This window comes from Globicephala melas, chromosome 8, assembly GCF_963455315.2.
Source record: "Globicephala melas chromosome 8, mGloMel1.2, whole genome shotgun sequence".
In the NCBI taxonomy this organism is placed as follows: domain Eukaryota; kingdom Metazoa; phylum Chordata; class Mammalia; order Artiodactyla; family Delphinidae; genus Globicephala; species Globicephala melas.
In genome coordinates, this window is record NC_083321.1 from 8318109 (window position 1) to 8339749 (window position 21641).

At 51.7% G+C, this 21641-nt stretch overlaps 2 protein-coding genes across 6 annotated transcripts in view; one reads left to right on the top strand and one right to left on the bottom strand.

Annotated features, from left to right (window-relative positions):
• Positions 1-3300: 3300 nt before the first annotated feature.
• Positions 3301-12810, top strand: ZFTA (zinc finger translocation associated). Of its 2 annotated transcripts, none has more exons than XM_060303050.2 (5): positions 3301-3808; positions 6454-6951; positions 7480-7866; positions 8210-8761; positions 8922-12810. In XM_060303050.2, exons 2-5 carry the CDS (start codon positions 6657-6659, stop codon positions 9374-9376), a joined length of 1689 nt encoding a protein of 562 aa, XP_060159033.1. In that variant the 5' UTR covers positions 3301-3808; positions 6454-6656; the 3' UTR covers positions 9377-12810. The 2 variants fall into 2 exon arrangements, with proteins under 2 accessions (XP_060159033.1, XP_030689686.1); XM_030833826.2 differs by lacking the exon at positions 3301-3808 and adding an exon at positions 4157-4295.
• Position 12811: 1 nt separating this feature from the next.
• The window catches only part of RTN3 (reticulon 3), a 62704-nt gene continuing 53874 nt past the window's right edge, over positions 12812-21641 (bottom strand). For all 4 annotated transcript variants that reach the window (XM_060303047.1, XM_030833831.3, XM_060303049.1 and 1 more), the window contains 6 exons: positions 21371-21578; positions 19294-19432; positions 18784-18853; positions 18258-18304; positions 16855-16913; positions 12812-14995 (listed from right to left, as the gene is read on the bottom strand). In XM_060303047.1, the coding sequence (XP_060159030.1) occupies positions 14950-14995; positions 16855-16913; positions 18258-18304; positions 18784-18853; positions 19294-19432; positions 21371-21578 (569 nt within the window). In that variant the 3' untranslated portion in view covers positions 12812-14949. The remainder of the gene's footprint in view (positions 14996-16854; positions 16914-18257; positions 18305-18783; positions 18854-19293; positions 19433-21370; positions 21579-21641) is intronic.

A 21641-nucleotide genomic window follows, 5' to 3' on the forward strand; every position in this document is an offset into this window, starting at 1 on the left:
ATTTCGAAAAGTAGAATCTAGAATTTGTGGCAAATTGGGGTCTAGTGAGGTGAATGTTATTTACGGCCTGAAAAACTTCCTTTAGGAACGCTCTTCACAGTAACCCCTTCTAGTCTCTAGGGAGGCCCTTCCTTCAACTGGACTCCAGAGGAGCCACTGAGGCCCTGGAAGACACTCCGATTCTGCCCCGAGAGACTGTGGCTCTAGCAGGCTGGGACCAGCCACCCTACGGAGGCTGCGGTGCTGCCGGCTGAGGACCACAGATGGTGGCCTAAGCATCTGTGTCAGAGAATGGAGGGGAGGTGGCCTGGTGCAAAAACGAGTTCTGGCTTCCATACAGGCTCCAAGGTCTCCACTTGTGACCTCATTCTGTCTCCGCCCTCAAATCTGTCTTTCTTTTTCTATCCCTGCCCTTCCAGTGCAGATACTGGGAGTTAGCCAGGCTTTTCTCTTGCCATCACATTCCATCAGTCACCACGTCCTGTAGGTTCTACCCTCTTAATATAGCTCAATCTAGGACCACTGCTGGCATCTACAGGGCCTTTGTTAGAAATTAGTTAAAAGGGCCCTCTCTGGGGACTTCCCTGGTGGTCCAGTGGGTAAGACTCCACGCTCCCAATGCAGGGGGCTCGGGTTCCATCCCTGGTCGGGGAACTAGATCCCGCACGCATGCTGCAACTGAGAAGCCCACATGCCACAACTAAAGATCCCGCATGCCGCCACGAAGGATCCTTCATGCCACAACGAAGATCCCGCGTGCCGCAACTAAGACCCAGCGCAGCTACACTAAATAATACAATAAATAAATATTTTTAAAAATCACATTCATTTAAAAAAGGGTGGGGTGCTTCTCTGTGCTAGTGAAATAGGAAAAGACGCTCGCTGTAGGTGGAGGCAGCTTTCAGGTACACGCTTGGCTAACAAATAGCTTGTGGGTGAGAAGAGGGGCACCTTCCTCCTGGCTCAGCTGGGGGCACAGGCGGCACTTCACACCCCCCTCCAGTGTCTCTGTGTGCAATGAAGATGGTACCACGATGTGCTGGGACCCTGCTCAAACCTTCGGCTTCCTCTCCATGCACCCTGTAGCTGCTGCCTTACAGCCTTTCTGTGGCTGGCGTGGACGGCTCCAACTGTGTCCCGTCTTTCTCTCTCTTCTCGCCCTCCTCCCTTCTGTTCTCAGGGCTGCCTGCTGGCTGCCCTGCACACTGGCTCCAGGCACTCCCCAGGCCTCCGGGACAAACGCGGACTCTCAGCAAGGCACCCGAGACTCTCGTCCCTGCTCTTTCCATTTCCTTTTCTGCCTCTCCCACCGGAAATCTTCCTTCACCCCAGAGCTTCCCTGCCTCTATTTCTCATCCTGGCAATACCTCCTGGCCTTTGAAGACGTGGCTCAAGCCATACCTTCCCTAAGAAGTCTTCCCCAGTTGGTTGGGTAGCCTCTCCCCTGGCACTTGTCACCCTGTATTGCAATCAAGGCTGGCTAGACATTGGGCACTGGGAGCACAGTGCCGAGGGCCCTTGATAATCTTAGGGGCTCATGAAAATATTTTAACTTATTTAAAAATCAGAAGAAAAAAAGAACCTTAAGGGTCAAAGAAAGTGTGTTATTTTTTCTCACATCAGAAAAAAAAATTGTAGGGCCCATAAAAATCCATTAAATCATTTTTCCTTTCCTTTTTCTTTTTTTTTAGAGGAAGATGCCCATGGAGGCAAAAGTACCTAGGACCCATGAAAAGTCTTAATGTGACCCTGACTGCCATTGTCCACCCAGTAGACTGAGAGTTCCTAGGAAGTGGGGAATGGAACGTCCCAGAGCCGTGCTATGTAATCTTTAAACCTCTGTATCCCTAGCCCAGTGCTACATACTCAGGACTGGCTCAGTCAATGCTTTCTGAATAAGTGGATAAGTAAATGAATGAATGGACTTGAGTGAGACGCTTGACTCTGAGTCTCCATTTCTTCATCTGCAAAGCAAAGCTTCGTCTTTGTAGGGTGGCTGTGAGGATCAGTTGGTGAGTGGAAGATGCCTTGGACCTGTGGAACTTGGAGCGGGTCCTGAAGCTACGCAGGACGTGAGCAAGGAGAGGAGCCAGAGGTTGTTAAAAATGGCTCTAGGTGGTGTCCATACCTTTTTGTTGGTAACAAGCAAAATTATCCTATTTATACACAGAGAAAAAGAACCGGAAGGACATTTACCAAAAGTGTCTCTCAGTGGCCAGCTCTGAACTTGGGCTGTCTTTGTAATTGTTTAAAAAACATACTTAGGAACATGGGAAGGCCAGGTCTGTGTCTTATTTTCCTTTTGTGTCCCTGGCCGGGCATAGGCGAAGGACATATGAATAAGGGAATCCCCCATCTCATGGCCCCATCTGGTACCACATCAGCACCAGGGCCCCTGGTGGGCACCCAAGTGGGTGGAGTGCAGCAAGGCCAGTAGTGGAGAGAGCAGAGCTGTAGGACGGAGACTCTGTTTACCCAGGGTGATGTCTCTCGCAGGCCATCATGGGGACTGAGGAAGAGATGGGACAACATCTCCAATGGGACAGACACCTTGTAGACACTTCAAAAATTTTAGTTCCTGGTCCCTCTTCACGAACACTTAGGAAAGCAGGCTTCCTGTGTCCCAAGTAATTTAATATTTCCCATGGCTCCCCAAGGACTGGAATCGTTTCCTTTTTATAAGCTGTGGGTGCTAAGTCAGAAACAGTATCAGATTTGCACACCTTGCTCACTGCTGTCTGCCAGCGCCTGGGAGCATGCTGGCACACAATAGGTGTAGAGTGAGCAAATGAATGTGTCAAGAGTGACTTCTTTAACGGGTTGCTGGGCACCTCCCCGAAGAAGAGACTAAAACCCACCTCTAAATAATGAGACCCTGTATGGCCTCCCGCACCCTGTAATTTGGATCTCTAGGAATCGCCTTTGTTGTGGGCGACCAACCACAGGCACAGAAAGCACCTGCTTCTCCAGCCGGTCCTCGAGGAAGGACTCCAGGCTGCCGTGCCCCTAGCTGCTTCTCCAGGTCCCTTCTCTCCGCTTCTTGGGACCTGGGGCTTCCGAGGCATCCCGGGGCTCGCAACCAGGGTCCGCCCCAGAGCTTCCCAGCCGTGGTGGCGCGGGTCCCCAGGCGCCCGACTCCCCGCCCCGGGACAGCGTTCTTCCCTTCCTCGTGCGGGGCAGAGGGTCCGGGACCGCGTCTAGGGCCTCGTGTCGCACCCCCAGGCCTGCGGGGGCAGAAGCCTGAGTCACGGCGGCGCACGCCCTCCCCTCTCGGCTTCCATCCTGGGGCCACCTCTGCCCGGCAGCGTCGGGCCCCGGCGCAGCCCGCTCTCCGCGGTCTACTGCGCGCCCCCTCTCCTCGGCCTGAGTCTCTGCGGCCGCGGTCCCCGCCCCGGCCAGCTCCGGGGGAGCTTGGCCCGTCCGCCCTCCAATGCTGAAGGCCGAGCTCCCAGCGCTCCCGGGCGGCTCCCGCGGGAGGGGGCGCGGCCGCCCCCGCGGCTCCACCCTCTCTGCAGGGACACGGCCATCTGGGGCCCCTGCCAGTCGTGTCCGCTCTGGGGCCCGCGCCTAGCTCGCGCGGGAGGAGGCAGTCCCTGGCAGGGACCGGGGCCTCCCCACCGGCCGACCCCCTTGCCAGCGCCGGTGCGGGGAGCCGGGCGCTTAGATGCCCCGAGGGGCAGTGGCTGCGAGCCGAGCTTGGGTGGAAGCGCGTCGCAACGGACGCGGCGCCCCTGGCCGCCTCGGTGACCCTTCAGGAGCCGGGACCCGAGCCCCGGAGGCGGCGGCGCGGGCCCGCGAGGACGGCGAGGTCCGTGCTCCTGACGTCCGCGGCGGGCGAAGGCTGCAGAGCCTCGGTCGGGCTGGTCGCCTCATGCCTCTCCCCCCAGCCCCCCGCGAGCTGGCAGGAGGAAATAGCGCGCGGTCCCTTTAAATTTACCCAGGAGCCCTTAAAGGAGCCCCAGGGGCCCCAGACAGGAATCCCCACCCCGGTCCAGCCCGCGCCGCCGAGCTAGCAGTCAGCCGTCCGTGCGGCCGGCCGCCCAGTGCATGCGCCCCGCGCTCCGGGGCCCCGCGCACCGAGCGCCGCGCGCGGGCCGCCGCCGGCCCCGCGGCCCCGCGCCCTGCCGCCCCGGGGCCCCGCTCCGCAGCGCAGCGCATGGAGCCTGGCGGGGACCACCGGAGCCGGAGCGGCGGCGGCAGGGGCGGCCCCGGGCCAGCAGCGGCCTCGGCACGGGGCCGACGGCTGCCGCCCGCCGGATCGAGCGGCGGCGCGGAGCCCGAGGAGGACGACGGCGGTAAGAGTTGGCTGGGGCCGGCGGCTCGGGCGGGGGCCCCGGCATGGGGGAGGGGAGGGCTGCGGCTCCGGGCTCCGGGCCCCTCTCCTCCGCCGAACAAAGGGGGGGACGCGGGCAGGGCGGCCGGGGGCGCCACCTGGCGGGCGCGGATGGCGACTGCAGGGCCAGCGGGGGAGCCCCCCGCCCAGCTCCCGGGGTTGGCCCGCGGGGCTCGGGCGGATCCCCTCCCCCTTAAAGGGCCCCGCGGCCCCCGCCTTGGAGGCCAAGCTGGAGGGGCCCCAGAGGGCCTGGCCAGGCGCCGCGGGGCTCGCGCTCTAGGCTCTTGGACTTGCGGCCCCCGCCCCTTTCTCTTTCAGACTCCCAGGTGGTCTCCCTTATCCGGCTGTCTCTTAAAAGTCTGCCCAGACCTTGGGTCCCTTTCCGAGCTTCCCACCAGAGGAACTGTGCTGGGGACTCCGCTGCTTTAAGTTGGGCTGTCCTCTCCTCTGTGGCCTTGCCTAGAGAAAGGAACCCTTTTTCTTTTTCCCTACGTTCTCCCTGGGAAAGAGCACGGCTTGCGCCTCTTGGGGACCTACCAGTACCTTCCCCACGGCGGGCAGTCCTTAAAGGGATGGGCTCGCCCACAAAGGCATACACCCGCTCCAGTCCGCGCGTTACCCCCTCCCTTCTTTTCAGAAATTTTGCCACAATTTGTCAGCTATAGGGGGACCAGCCAGTCCTCTTCGTTTGCTCTCAGAGGAGACTGTTTTTCTTCATCCCTCTGCTTCATGGTCAAAGCCTTAAGACCCTGAAGACTGTCCAGGCTAGGGAGACTCAGCCCTAATCCCCGAGCTCCCCTCCCAGAAATTCCCCATCCCCTTTTGTTTTTAAAGAATCCCAGCTCCTCCCCTTTTTTCGGCTCTTAAAGCGCCAGTCCACCTTAGACTAACATCCAGCGCTGGAAGGATGCTCAGAGACCAGCTAGCTATCCAGTGTCTTTGCAGACAAAGACGCTTAGGCCCAGAGAGCGGACATGACCTGTCACAGGTCACAGAGCAAGTTACCAGTGAAGCCAGGAGTCGAACCCAGGTTTCTGACTCTGAAACTAGTGTTTTCTTTTTCTTTGGATCTACTTACACCAAAACCAAACAAAAACACAGTGATGACAGGAGCCCTCTCTGATCCTGCCTTTTGTTTCCCAGACCGGGGGATTCTCCACTGGGAGAATGATCACACCTGTCTATCCAGCCTATTTGTCCAGGAGACCCTTTTCTAAATAAAATAAGGTCCAAAGTGTAGGCAAAGTGGGGGACTGCTTAGTGTCTCTATTTGGCAAAAGGGAACACCACTGGGTTGGTGGCCTCTCCACTGACTGCCCTCTGATTGCTGGGCAGTGGCCGGCTCCCGGCCAGAGCAAAAAATAAATCCCCAGAAAGACTTAATGGACTCCAGTGGGTGGTGGCCACTCCCTGCTGCAGAGTCTTCAGTAGCCACTCTGGTGGCCCTCCTGCCGTCGTCATCCCCTTTCAGTCATCGGCTCTCCCAGACTCTAGGAAAGTCAGAGTCCTAAAAACTCCTTTCTCTGGAGGTGCTGACAGCTTTGTCATGGGGATCCCTCCTGTGGGTCTCTAAATTTGGGGAACTGACAATGCTTAGTACCCCTTAAAATGGGATTCTCAGGAGGGTGTATTTGAGGCATTATTGGAAAAAGGGAGAAGATCATCTTTGGGTGGGGCCTTCCTGGCTGGGGCCTTGGGCAGTGGGTCCTGCGTGCAGCCCTGGACGCAGACAGATGCCCCCTTTGTTCTTCTCACCCCGCTGCGGCTGTAACCGCCCCGGCATGCTGCTCTCCTGGCTGTACCCCTACAGCTCTCAACCAGAAAGGGGGCCTTGCACAGCCTGCTGCCTCCTTGGCCTTCGGCCTTCACCTTATTTTTTAAAGTCAGAGCTGTGCCCTGCATTCTTTTGTTCTTGAGCCTCTCTTAAAGGGGTCTTGCTCTCTGTAAAGGACCAATGTTTTGACGCCCTGCCCTCCCACTTCCCTTTTATTGCTGTTGCCATCCCTTTCCTGCCCCTGAATGACCTCTCTCCCACCTCCCTTCTCTTGCAAAATCGAAGCCCTAGGTTCTTTCCCTGGAAATCGGGGATTGAAAAACTGTCTCCCTTTCCCCCTCTTCAGGGCAAGATCTTCAGCTGGAAGGGGGTGCCTTGGGGAGCTGGGGGAGTGCCCCCCTGCCCTCCTCCAGGGCTAGGGGACCAGCATCCTCAGGCAGGAAATACTCAGACCACTGTGAGGCCCGGGCCTCGAGGCCTGGAAAGAGCCGCATCCCTGGCCGTGACCACCGGCGCTACTACCACGACCACTGGCGGCTGGAGTACCTGATGGACTTCAACCCTGCCCGTCACGGCATGGTGTGCATGGTGTGCGGCAGCTCCCTGGCCACTCTCAAGCTCAGCACCATCAAGCGACACATCCGCCAAAAGCACCCCTACTCCCTGCATTGGAGTCCCCGGGAGAAGGAAGTCATCAGCAACAGCTGGGATGCCCACCTGGGGCTGGGGGCCTGTGGAGAGGCTGAGGGCCCAGGGGCCCAGGGGGCTGAGGAGGAGGAGGAGGAGGAGGAGGAAGAGGAGGAGGAAGGGGCTGGCCTCCAGGCTTGCCCTCCCAAGGGCCCAGGTAACGTAGGACATGGGGAAGCAAGGGCGTGGGTAGTGGACAGGGCCGGGTGGGGACAGCCTGGGCTTCTTAGCCAACTAGCTGGTTTTCTGGAGCAAGTTTTTGCTCCTTTTTGGGGTGAGGTCTGTCTATTGGACAGTAGTGCGGGAGAGACAGTGGGATTAGGGGTCTAACCACTAACCACTCTGTGGTTTTAGAAGGATCCAGGGAGTGGAGGCTGGGGAGAGAGGCCGGGGAAGGTCTGGGAGCAGAGGGCACTGGGAAGGTATGACTGACGGTGAAGTCTAGGGAAGGGGCTAGAATGTGGGTCTGGGGGAGGAGTCAGGTGGGCTGAGGGTTTGTGTTCAGGAGGATTAGGGGATGGAGGAGTGAAGACCTGAGGGGAGAGGAAGGGCCGGGGGAAGCTTAGGCAGAGGGCTCAGAGTCAGAGTGAGGGAGAGCCTTGTGGCTGGAGGACCTGGCTGTGGTGGTGGGGGCTCCCCGGGAGGGCCAGCATCTCAGTTCCTTCCCTTCCTCCAACCCTTTCAGGCAAAGCCCCAGCTGGTGGGGGCAGCCGGCGCCAGCGGCGAGGGGGCCCAGGGGCACCCCGGGCTCGGCGTCGGCGCCTGTCTGCCTCCCGGAGGGCTGGGGGCAGCAGGGGGCTGGGTGCCCGGCGCCTGGAGCGGAGGCTGAAGGAGTCCCTGCAGAACTGGTTCCGGGCAGAGTGTCTCATGGACTATGACCCGCGGGGGAACCGGCTGGTGTGCATGGCCTGTGGCCGGGCACTACCCAGCTTGCACCTGGATGACATCCGTGCCCACGTGCTGGAGGTGCACCCCAGCTCCCTGGGGCTCAGCGGCCCCCAGCGCAGCGCCCTGCTGCAAGCCTGGGGTGGCCAGCCCGAGGCACTGTCTGAGCTCACCCAGTCCCCACCAGGTGCGAGGCCCATCCCAGGGCCAGGACCCCATCATATACGGGCTGCAAAGTGAGGTCTGTGGCCAGAATCGGGAGGGACTCATCCCCCCCTACACACACACGCACACACGCACACAGATGCACACATACCCGGGAGGACTCATTCCTCCCCTACACACACACACACACACGGGAGGACTCATTCCTCCCCTACACACACGCACACACACACACTCCTCTCCCTCTCTCTCTGGTTGGGCCCTCTAGCTTAGGGCTGGGGTGTGGAGCAAGGGACCCTGTCTGTGTGGGTAAGGGCAACCCAGCCAGCAGGCTGAGCCCCTCTCCCTCACCCCTTCCCCAACAGACGATGACCTCGTCCCCCAGGACCTGACCAGAAAGAGCCGGGACTCGGCCCCCGCTGCTGGAGCCCCCTCCTCTCAGGATCTCAGCCCCCCAGACGTAAAGGAAGAGGCTGGCTGGGTCCCTGAGAGGCCCGGGCCGGCAGAGGAGGAGGAGCTGGAGGAGGGCGAGAGGGTGGGGATCCCGGGCCGGTCTTCGCGGGGCCGCGACCACCGCCGCCACTACCAGGAGCGCTGGCGGCTGGAGTACCTCATGGAGTTGGACGGCGGCCGGCGCGGCCTGGTGTGCATGGTGTGCGGGGGCGCGCTGGCCTCGCTCAAGATGAGCACCATCAAGCGGCACATCCGCCAGCGCCACCCGGGCTCCACGCGCCTCAGCGGGCCAGTCAGGGCCCTCATCGCCCAGGAGTGGAGCGAGAAGGCCGCCCACCTTCTGGCCTTGGGGCTGCCCTGCCCCGAGTCCCCCAGGGACCCTGCCGCCCCCAGCACAGCCGCAGCCTCCGAGGAGGGGGGAGGGGAAGAGGAGGAGGAGCCAGAGGAGGAGGAGGAGTGGTGGGGTGAGCTGGCGGAGGGCCAGAGCAGGTGGAGAGGGAGAGGGGCCAGGGCAGAAGGGGGTGGGGAGAGTGGAAGGTCGAAGGGGAGAGGGGAGGGTGGGACAGGGCAAAGTGGGGGTTACGAAGCCCAGACGCTCCAATGCGGTCCTTTGTTCCGTCCTAGGCGACGTCCCACTTTCCCCTGGAGAACCGTCGGAGCGGCCCGCCGAGGAAGAGGAGGACGATGAGGACGGCCCAGAGCCCGGGGGACTCGCTTTCCCACCCCTGCCGCCGCCGCCTCCCCCGCCGCCGCCGCCCCGCAGCCGAGAGCAGAGGCGGAACTACCAGCCGCGCTGGCGGGGCGAGTACCTGATGGACTACGACGGCAGCCGGCGCGGCCTGGTGTGCATGGTGTGCGGGGGCGCGCTGGCCACGCTCAAGGTCAGCACCATCAAGCGGCATATTCTGCAGGTGCACCCCTTCTCCATGGACTTCACGCCCGAGGAGCGCCAGACCATCCTGGAGGCCTACGAGGAGGCGGCACTACGCTGCTACGGCCACGAGGGCTTTGGACCGCCCGCCCCGGCACCGCGCGACGGCGGCGCGGACCTCAAGGCGGGCGCCGTGTGTCGGGCGTAGAGGACTCGCACTCGAGGGGCCGTGCCCGGCTGGCTGTCCGGCTGGGAGCCCCAGCTTCCCGCGGCCCTGGCCGCTGCCGCTGCCCCCCGCTGGCCGGGCCGGGCGGAGATTCGGGATTGGGTGGGGGTCTCCGGCTTGCGCTCGGTTCCAGAGAGTTCCCCAGGCTAGTCGGGGCGCCGCAGGAATCGCGCTCTCTTCTCGGACCCGGAGCCCAGGCCCTCGCCGCTCAGGGCCTCACGTTCCTGAGAAGCCACAGCGTTTGCACGGAGAGCTTCCGGGCCGCGGCCGCACCCGCGAGGCGATCCTGTGCCAGGCCGGGACGGGGGCACCGACAGTCAGTATTAGGGCCCCAAGTAGGTGGGGGAGGCAGAAAGGACGCACCGACCCCTTTTCACGGCCGGGGTTCCAGCTCTCAGAGCTGTACGTCGGCAGGCACGGCTCCCGGGTCGGGGCGGCTGCTGCCCAGTCGTTACTGGCTTTCTCGACCGCTCCGGGGCCTGGACTGCGGACGAGGGCCTTCCTCGGGAGGAGAGGCAACGGGACTGGGGAGCCAGCCCGCCAGCCCGCGGTGAAGGCGCGTAGTACCGCGGGTGGTCGGGCGGGGCGGTGGCCCGGGGCGGGGGCGGAGCTGGGCCGGGCCCCGCCTGCTGTGCCTGCCTCCGGGGCGGGCTCTCCGAGGACCGCCCCACCCGCCTCCCCGGCCCCTACCACGGCCGCCAGCACCGAGATCTTGTAAAGGGATTAGCACTTTTTTCCTTTGCTCCTCTCTTGCTCCGAAGGCCTCCGTTTACCCTGAGCTCAGTCAGGCGCTCCTGCTTCAGCGCCCGTCAGTCCGAGCCCGGGGCACTGGAGGTCCCGGCAGTTGGCGTTCTGTTCCTGTCCCCTTTTGTACGCGGTGGACGCGCCACCCGTTCTCAGCCCCCAGGGCCTGGGGCCGGGCCTCGGCCTTCGTTTCTCTTCCCCGCGGCAGCGCCAGGTCCTGAGGGGCCGGAAGTGGGCCCCACGATCTCCCAGGCAGGTCCGAGAGGGATGTGTAGATTCATTCTCCTGTGGAGAACAGGTGGCCCCGAGATCAGGCCCTTTTTGCTCTTTGTATTTTATTTTGAAACTGTATTTAATGCTTTTATATGAGAGGGGGAGGGGCGGGAAGAGAGCTGTCCGTCACCCTTATGTGCAAATGTCTTATTTATTATGCGTGTATCAGAGATAAGCTGTGAGGTGGTGGAGGAAGGACCTAAAGGGAGGAGGTGCGAGGAGGCGCGGATGAGAGGACCCCAAACATCATAGACTAATGTGTGCCTCACCGGGGCCCCTCCTCGGAGTCTCTGGCACCCACTGTCTGCTCTTCACATAGGCCAGTTCCTTTGGTCTTAAAGCCTGAGAGTGGGGAGGTCAGCGGGTTGGGACTTCAGGGCTGGGTCTGGAGGGGAAGGGGCCCTGGCACCTGGGGCCAGGAGCTGCCTCTGTGGGTGGGAAAGCAGACAGCAAAGAAGCCCTTCCTCTCATCCCAGTGCCCCCAGGCCAGAGCCCAAGGTTCAAGTGCCTCAGGCCCAGTCCCCTTGACTCTTCCTGATTGGGAATTGAATTTTATACCACGGATTTTATAGCATTTTTATATAATTCAAGATTGTCTGAGTTGGAAGGACCTTGGAGATCTAGTACCTGCCCCCACCCCTTTCACAGATAGGTAAAATGAAGCCCGGAAACTGAAATTATCACACACACACACCAGGTAGGAATAGTACTAGGACTAGCATAAAAATCTCAACTCCCAATTCAGTGTTCTTTGCACTATACGGCCTCCCAATCTCTGGTGAGTTAAAATTTCTTTTACCATTAGGCCTGCCGAAGGATGACCTGTGCTGGGTGCTGCAGGCCCGCAGCGCAGTTGTGGCCTCCCGGGGATGGCAAAGAACAGCACACTTGGCTTGTAACGATTGAGTATCCTATAGGGCAGCCTTGCCACCACTGGCTTCAGCTGGAGGGCACCAACAGCAGCCTTCTCCGTCAGAACTCCCGAAGCAGGGCTGACTGCCGCCCGGCCCAAGGCCTCTCTACTGGGCAAGGCTCTGGTGTTGTGTTGTTGATGCCACCAGGGGTTCAGGAAATAACTGCATGGGCTGTCAGTTGACTGAAAAGTGAATTCCTAGAGTGTCTGAACCTCCAGGTTTTTTGAGACAGTATTAAAAGCTTCAGAACAGGGATTATGGATGGCATCAGGTTGGACACTGCCATTCTTTTATTTTCCTTCATGCACGTTGTTTTCAGATCCAGGAGTGTTGTGCCACTTTTGCTACTCTGCCTGTTCAAAAACAGGAGGCAAACTGGGGCAGTTATTATAGTCATCCAAGCCCTCTGCCGAAGTTCAGGTAAGCCAGGGCAGAGAGCAGGGTGGGAATGGTTTCTCCCCTCGATAGGGAGAGGACTTAGGAGGGCAGGAGCAGATGTCTTTAGTAAGCAGCAGCCCCAAGCACTCCACTGGTTCTCAGAAGTGGCCACCAGAACAGCATCATCCCATTAGGAACTTAGTAGAAAGGCAAATCCTTGGGCCCCACCTTGTAGATCAGAAATGGGGGTGGAGCCCAGCAGTCCGTTCCGAAAAGCCCTCCAGTGATCATGAGGCATGCTGAAGTTCTGAGCACCAATAATCTAGAAAGTGCCACTGCAGTGGTTACTACTTTGCAGCTATAGCCTCATGAGTTAGGAGATTCGGTGGTCCCCATCTCCAGGTGCCTCCTCCTTGCCTTGGGAGTCTGATATGAACAGGTGAAGTTTCTTCATGAATTCTTTTGTTAATGGTGTGCTTGCTATTATGGCCAATATGTAAATGTTACTCTGAATACATATTTATCTACCATGTCAGTGATATTATTTGAACATTTGTATGCGTATTTGTGAAGTTGTTTGCATCAGTTATTTTTAAAAAATTTCAGCCTAAGTTTTCTAAGAGGTATGTTGAATAAACTTTTCAAATCCAGCTTAAGGGTCATGGCAGCCTTAGTTTTGGGAAAGAGCTAATCCGAGACAAGTTCTTTCAGCAAAAACCTGATGGAAAAGTTTCCATTTGCCATGGTGATTGACTCTCATTTTAAGTACATTGTGACTGAGTTATAGGCTGCTTCATGTTGCAGGTGGGGGAACCTTCCTAGGTTGGTGTAAACTGGGACAACAGACCCCTCTGGCCCCCTTCCACTCATCATCTTTCTCCTAAGGTCATCTCTTAGAGGGTCTCTTATTTTCTTTCAGAAACCAAGTGCACAGTTTTGCTCTACTATGGAAATTCTACAGTCTTGGAAATCATTACCAGTATCAACTATTAGTCGCTTTTTAATGCCTCAAAAGTGGAGTGGGAATGGGGGCCAGTGGAAGCCTTGTTTGGTTCTTACTTTACCCAAACTGTGTATAAAGAATAAAGTTAGCAGAATGACACCACAGTCACTGTGTTCTTTTTTATTATTATTATTTTTATTAATACCACATCAATTTGCAGTTTTACAGGAACCAAGGTTCAAGCTCCTTAGGCGCTACTGTACTTTTATGTTGCACGCACATACACGCACACACGGTTTCGTTAGTAATTTTTCACCTATAGATTTTTCTTAAAAAAAACAAAAAATTCTTGTGTGGCACAAAGATCTGTCCAAATTAATCTAAACACAGCACTAATAAAACAAAGAGCTAGGTGTGGAGGCTTCCAGTGCAGAAAAAGGTCCTTTGGAGGGGAAGCCCCAAAAGATGATCAGTACACTTACTTCCTGGGAGGGCAAAGGATGGGGATGGAGAATGCATTCCCTACTATGACATGAAATCAGTTAAACATTTCAAAAGGAAAGGGGGCTAAGAAAATAAGCGAGTGGAGTAAGGCAAGGGTACCTTTTACCCGTCTAAAGTCCTAAGTAATTTCCTCAACAAAGTAGAAGGAAAACTTCCTTCCACTACCTTCTACAGAGCTGCACCGCTTTGGGACCGTCAAAGATTGTAGCCTTTAAAATCTCCAGTGCATATTCCCTCTGGATTATCACGACTATGAGTTACAACCTGAAGGAACTCACAGATGATTTTCTTTCAAATTTACTGAATTTTCATGTTGGAAAGGGAGGAAGACACTTATAAGTCTCAAATGGGAATCAAAGATTCCCAAACGCCCTCCATCTGATGTCAACGTGAACTGTTTTGTTGTCTTTTAATTGTGCACGGAGCCTGTCAACACAATCTGGCCCTGCCCGATCACCCTTACCTAAAGCTTCTTGGAAAACACTCTCAAAAGGTACCCTGTACCACAGTAGAGGTGCCAAGACATTTTATGTGCCTGAAAATGAAAGGAACCCTCAAACAACACACACCCAATAAGCTAGCCTCCAAGTTAAAACTCCCTATGAATCACAAAATGCACTTCCTTACACTAATCTGTGACCTCTTAACCACAGACACAATCTCCTCTCAAGCCAGCTCAGCTTTGGTCCTTAGGGGAAAACGATGAGCACAGGTTAAAGATGTACCATGTGCAGGAGGAAAAGATAAAAGAGAAAAAAGGCCTTTGTGTTTCTGTAGTTCACCTCTTGAGAATGTCTCCCCACCATGGACTGAGACAGGATTACAATAACCCAATAACTGAGGAGCCCACATGCAGATTAATTTTTTTCTCTAACAAGTTTACAGCAGTGTACAGCAGTTACAGACATTTATTTTATAATAAGAAAAGTACAACCATATTTATTAAACTTGAGGGTAGGAAAGAGGGAGGAAAGCCCATTCAGGAATAAGCTCTCAAACTAAAGCTCAGAACTGGTGTCCGAAAGAAATGACACAGGCCCCACCGTCCCACATGGCGGAGCCTTTCCTCTCCTAAGGGGGAGCGGGAGTCGCAGCAGCACCCCTGTGCACTCCTCCTCATCCTACTTTCCATTTTCATTCTTGGTTATCGGATGGCATTCTGAGAATCAGGAATTATCACTATCAACTATAAGTTATTCATAGAGTTGAAAGTTATATCGTTAAACGAAGAAGAAGAAGATTAGGGGTAGCTGCTCACATTGTGGGGCAGGAAGATGGGATCACAGGGCTGCAAAAAACAAAACAAAACAACAACAACAACAAAGAGGGAAAGAATCCCATTCTTGTCCCCAGATAATTTCTTTATAAGTTAATCATTATTTCTTAACTTAAAAATAAGGGCAAAACTATGATGGAAAGCTATGTAAGACTGACTAGTCCTTGAAATTTGAATAGAAGAACCCAAGAGATGTGTTTTATTTTCCATTTTCTCCTTTACCTCCAATCTTTCCCCTCCTTTCTAGCTACAGGTAAAGCTCCACCATCATTATCCTATTAATTTGATTCTTTCTTTATTCTTTTGGGTTCTAAGATATCAGTTCTTTCTTAAGTCCAACAATTCTTGTGCTTGATACTGAGGGTAAAGGGAAAGGAGGGGAGAAAACACCAAATTAAAAAAAAAAAAGCTTGGAATGCAGGCTCAAGCTGACACTGAGCACGGTTCCTTCATAGTACAAGTAACAACATTATAACTATTAAATGGTGTTTTAGTAACTGTTGCATTTCTGGTTTCCATGTACTTATTCTGCCTTTTTCTTTGCAATTCCAGGGAGTTTTGCTTGAATCCTATTGAGGAAAAGGAAAAAAAAAAGGGTGAAAATATACACATTAGTTCTAGGTTTTTATTTTAACACTGATGCTAGAAGACACTCCTGGATTTACCAGAGCCATGTGAAAAACACTCTCATTTCCACAGGGCTTCCTCTGGATGAAAAGTGGCAGGGGCCGAGTCTGGCCTGGGATGAGCTGAGGAGTATACCAGGATCCGTCCCCCTCCCTGCTGCTGTGCCTGCTGCCTGTCCTCTTTCACTGCCTGAACCTCCTGGCTCCTTCACTGGGGGTTCCAGAGAAGAATGAGATGTATCTAGGCATAATGCCTGCTGACTGTGCTCTATGTGATGGCAGTGCAAGAGCCCCTTTCCCTTGGAATGCCAGGTTACCCATTAGTGTCACAGAAGGAACCAGGAGTCAAGGGTCAAGGTCACACATAAAAAAACTACAGGGGCTGGCAATAGTTCCCCGCCCCTCACAGGACACTAAAGCTGTCCTTTATTTTGTGCACTGAGGTTACCCATCACTAAGGGTACCAAGGGACATTCACATCCCTCAGCTAATGTCAAAGCTACTCCCCACAAACGATACATCCCACCGAGTGGGCCAAATCAGCTCACACGGCTAATCAAGACTTCAGGTTTAAAGCTAAGTTATGATCATCTTTTACAATGAGGAGTAAACAGCAACCATATACAAATTTGTCCTAACTGCCCTTGTCTGGCTTGACCTCCAACGTCTACCTAAGAAAGCAAAAGAGCAGGTAAAGATCCTGGCATCAAGCCAGAGCTGTCTGGCTATAGTCAAGATTTCCTCTTATCAAAGCTGGAAAAAGCACTAAAATTTGGGGTGTGAAAGGTGGGAGTGGGCACAAAGAGGATTTAAATGCTTGTGATGTTTTGTCTCTTAAAGAATATCTGGGCTTCCCTGGTGGCATAGCGGTTGAGCGTCCGCCTGCCGATGGAGGGGACACGGGTTCGTGCCCCGGTCCGGGAAGATCCCACATGCCGCGGAGCGGCTGGGCCCGTGAGCCATGGCCGCTGGGCCTGCGCATCCGGAGCCTGTGCTCCGCAACGGGAGAGGCCACAACGGTGCGAGGCCCGCGTACAGGAAAAAAAAAAAAAAAAAAAAATCTGAAGAAAACATGGAAAATATGGAAAAATATTAACATTTTAATTCAAAGTGCTGGGTTCCATAGTGTTTGTTACAAATAATTGAAAATAAAAAAGAAAAACAGTTCTGTGATATAAGGAGTCATGAAAATGTCTACCAACATTTTATACTTGATTTAAATATTAAAGTGGTTAAAACAGAAGGATTTGATAGTCTCAGAAAAAAGAGGTAGCTTTGAACTTTAATACATTGATTTACTAAAATTTTTATTTCTTTAAAGGGAGGGAAGAGTTTGGCTTAAAATTGATATTTGTGAAAACTGGGGACTTCCCTCTTGGTCCAGTGGCTAAGACTCCACGCTTCCACTGCCGCGGGTGTGGGTTCGATCCCTGGTCGGGGAACTAATTACCTAATTTGCCACATGCCGCGTGGCATGGCCAAAAAATAAATAAAATAAAATAAAACTGATATTTGTGAAAATAAATGAAGGTGAGTAGACAACCACGAACATTTAAAAACCGGTTCAACAAGGCAGAGTGGTCCTAACTCCATTGATCCTTTTTAGTCTAAGATACAAGGCATGCTTTACAAAGAAGCGGATGAAATACTTTTTAGTAAAATCAAACTATTAACCAAGGTTTTCTTTTTCCCCAGGGTAAAAATTACTTTCTTTGGCATTAGCATTTTACACAGGAGACTAAAAATAACTGGGGGAAAAGAAGCACATGTCACGATGAAATGTGGGACCTAAGCATACTCACTTTTCAACAATTGACTTGGTCTGATCGCGGACGATGCCAACATAGTGATCGATCTGGATCTTTAACGAAGAAAAGCAACTCAGTTGTGGCAACACACAGATTAACAATTTTCCTGAAGGTAATTTGTCTTTGTCTACTTTAACCATTTTTTAAAAACACTATGGAATATTCTGGAAAATGAAAATAGTGCTCCGTTTTAAAAAGTACTTGCTAGGTATTTCCTTCAGAGACACTGGAGTATATAGCATTTTCTGAATACTAGAAACTGTGTGTCTAATCTATATTCTGTAATCAGAAATGTGTTTTTACTCCTGGGTGAGACTAATTCATTTAATATCAAAAAGCCATGAATAGGGCTTCTCTGGTGGCGCAGTGGTTAAGAATCCACCTGCCAATGCAGGGGACACGGGTTCGAGCCCTGGTCTGGGAAGGTCCCACATGCTGCAGAGCAACTAAGCCCGTGCGCCACAGCTACTGAGCCTGCGAGCCACAACTACTGAGCCCGTGTGCCTCAACTACTGAAGCTTGTGTGCCTAGAGCCCATGCTCCACAACAAGAGAAGCCACCACGATGAGAAGACTGCCACTGCAACTAAGAGTAGCCCCCACTTGCCGCAACTAGAGAAAGCCCGGGCGCAGCAACAAAGACCCAACGCAGCCAAAAATAAATTAAAAAGTAAATAAATTAAAAAAAAAAAAAGCCATGAATAAAAGTCTGCTGATGCATGACTTAATCTATCAAGAATAACCTCATAAAAAAAAAAAAAAAAAAAAAAAAAAAAAAAAAGAATAACCTCATAGCATCTAGTATACTCTGTATACATCACTCTACAATGCAAACATCTGTTCATACTGATGGATTCCCACAATAGCCTTAACAGTTTAAGTTTCTTTTTAGACACCAGCTTCTACTTAAGCATTTTTTCAGCTTATTTTTTTGGAACAGATCCATGTGATAAAAACTCAAAAGGTGGGGACTTCCCTGGTGGCGCAGTGGATAAGACTCTGCGCTCCCAATGCAGAGGGCCTGGGTTCAATCCCTGGGTCCGGGAACTAGATCCCACATGCATGCCGTAACTAAGAGTTCACATGCCACAACTAAGGAGGCCGCCTGCTGCAACTAAGACCCAGCGCAACCAAATAAAAACAACAACAACAACAAAAACCCTCAAAAGGCACACAGCAAGGTATAAGTTCCCTTCCTACCCTTATCTCTCCTAGACATTCAGCTTCTCTCCTTAAAGGAAACCACTATTACCAGTTTCTTACAGGCACCTGACCTATAAAATTAGACTGTAAAAATGGTTAGAAAAGGATTGCTCTGAACTTTCAATGCCTAAAAAATGAACTAAAATTACTCATACATCAACTGGCATATCTGATTAGAAACAGACAAATGCTTACCTTGTACTTCTCATAGACAACTGGAACACTGAAAATGAGCAGTTCAGCTATAAGACAGAATCATGAGACATGGCAAGTGTAAATGTGAGATGGTCACAAAGTCTCAAGACATAGGTAACAGGAACATTTTTCCTCATAAAATATAGGGAAACACTGATCTTCTTCAATATGAGAAATCCTGGCCAGAGCTCTCAATTAAGGACAGTTAGATACAGGTACACAGGCTTCCTTCTTTGTACTACAAATAATTTCCAAATTATGAAAATGATTTCTACAAATAAGATCCCCATATTTAAACCAAATCTAGACAACTCTCCTTTATTTCTAGCTGTCTGGATATTTCTTTTTAGGTAGGACCATTTAATAAACCTGTGGCCATAAACACAGATTCCTCTGAGGTCAAGGTCTCTATGGACGTTAAAGGCTGGGCCAATGTGGAAGGACTGGAGCAATGCTGACAATCTCTTTGCTCTTACTCTTACCAATTACTTCATAGAGTCTGGAGACATTTTCCTTGCCATCTTACCAAGAATCAGAAGGGTGATCCCATTGAAAACGGCACCAACGTAGGTCATCAGCCACATGAAGACAGCCAGCTGTGAAGGCCAACATCAGAGGGTTAAGCAGGAATAATCGTAACGCAAAGTTCAGGTTAATTGATGCCATTCTTCTCTAGCTAACTGAGTCTGCATAAATTTAGTGATGTATGCCATAAATAATTTCAAAATGAAGGTTACCTCATTTGTACTATACATTTGAGGGTGCATAAGAGAATTCTATAGTTCTCTCAGGCCCCCAAACAGACTGTAACTGCATTTCTGTCAATTATCAATACATTAGCCTTGTTCTGATGTTAGTTCTCCAGGCGCAGAGGTACCTCCTTTACTAACTCCTGTCCCCATTTTTACAGGTTGATTGAGAAAAGCATACATTTGCTTTTGTCTGACAAAACCCTATTAACTGCTTTTCCTCTGAATTATAACCTAGTCCCTGATTTTCCTCAGCCTCACCACCAAAAGCTGTAGAGGCAACTAACCTTCAAGGAGTCAACCAGATCTTCCACCAGAAAGAGACGAATAATGAGTTTCAGGGCCCTGTTGATGTGCACCATGGCAGCGTTCACGTAATTATGGAAAGCTTCTGAGGACAGAGTGATGTCTACATCCAGGTAGGCTCTTCCAGAAGAAGAAACAACAGTTACACATTTGACATGGCAAGAGAAGATCTCTTTCTGTTAGCACAGGAGTTCTTTAGAGTGTGAAATGCCCCAAAGGGTGTGTTTTAGCAAATCTGCAAAGGCATTTTCTGCTGCCATGGGGTGGGGTGGGGGCACCACTGTCATTTAGTGGGCAGAGACAAAGCTGCCAGATGCCTGCAGTGTGGGAGTGTCATGCACAAAAAAGAACTGCCCTATGTCCTGCATAACTTTTACTGCCTCACAGGATATTCATGAAGGTGAACCTATTTATACTTATCAAGAGCCCAGAACATATAAAAGCAAAGTATTTTTTCCCACAGTTTTAACATATCCTGAATTGTCTAAAACTGTGTTTTGTTTACGCTAAAACCTTACCAAGATTTTTTCCCATCATTTTAGAAAATCACACCTATAAGGGAGATTATACATGTATGTGCAAGTCTTTATTATGGGTTTTCTTTTTGGTGTAGTTATGTCCAAGCAATTAAATATTGACTGGAATACATATTATTTTATTGTCAATGGCTTTCTATTTATCACTCTTCATAATAATGATCAATTTTTAAAATGTTATATATGTTATATAATATACCATACAATGGTAATATTATATAACATTGTATTATATGGTATATTATCTATGAATTTCATTTCAAAATGATAAAGGAGGCATTATAAAATATTTGTTAAAAAAACAAAAAGACCTGGGTTCTGTCCCCAGACGCATTACAGAATTGAGATACAGCCATCTGCTCATAATCTGTTCATTCGCTCAGCACGTGCTGAGCGCCTACTGAGTACCAGACCCTCTGCTAGGTGTAGAGATATCAGGAAAGATAAAACTGCTTTTGCCTTAAAGAGCCTATAGTCTTGTGGGAAAAACAGAAGAGTAACAGACATGTTTTTCTTTCCTATTTTTTAAGAAAATATTTACCAAATACAAAAGTTATAAAAACTAGATGCTGTAATTAATACAACTTAGCAAAACACATTTTATAAATCCACAACAGTGTCACGCAAAAGGGAAAAAAGCCCTGCTAGCACACTGGAACTTGTGGCAAAACAGTAAAATTTACCCACTCCGCCAACCAACAACTGTTGGTTTGTTAAAACTAATTTGCAAATAACTTTTTAAATGTCATATATAGTTTAAATTATCGCTTCTATTCTCACCAGGAGAAAATACAAGGACCAGCGCGGCAGCCAGACACCTGTTCTGTCAGAGTTCTGAGAGATCACAGAAGTGTTTCTTTTTCCATGAGAAGAGGTTTTAAAAAACTGTCATTTTGAAAGTAAATTAAAAACTAACAAACAAATAAAAAAACCCTGTCATTTGCTGATGTTAAAGTTTTTATGGTCTAAGACTTTCAAGAGGAAAAGCGTGAGGAAAACATTTGTTAAAGTCATAGCACAGTAGGAAAGGTTAGCAACTGGATTCTAGAAATGCATGACCTCCCGACTTAATCAAGACCTGCCCCTGGTATTAAGGAAACTAAAGGAGAGACAGGAAGGAAATCAGTAATAAAACCAAGAGTAAACACACTGAGTTCTGGTATCGCCAAGAATGCAGCCTCAACACCAAGATTTCAAGGCCGTTTTAAGAGTTAACTACGTGGCGGCTTAAACATGTACTTGGGACCCCATCTGAGTGCTGTCCTAGATGCTCTGCTTTCCCTACCGACCCTGCTCAGGAATTCAGACAGTCCTTTGTGGTGAGCCTCTAGTTTGTGGAAAAGTTCCTGGCTCCCAACCTGTTCACTTCACAAGGTGGTCTCAAGCTGATGCTTCATGCCACCGATCGGCTGCAGTAGGCCCTATAATTCTTGATTTTTAATCAGGTCTCATTTAGATCTGCCCAGCCTCAGTGAATCCCTTCCCTAAATTGTAGAGTGTTACTTGTGATACTTCAACTCACTTGAATGGATGGCCTTCTTCTGACTTCTGTACAGCTTGGATGACAGACTTGTAGACCCTGAAGCTGATGGTGACAGACAGAAGAGCCAGGATGAGGTAAGAAACCACACTGATGACACTGAAAGCTGCCAGGGAGAGCAGCACGATCAGTGTGGTGCCAAAGACAAACCCAGTCTTCTTCACATCTCGCCAGAAAATTAAGTCGTGCACTGCCAAAGGAAAACGGATCGTAAGTTATATGAACCCCATGAGCCACAAGGCTAGGACTGTTC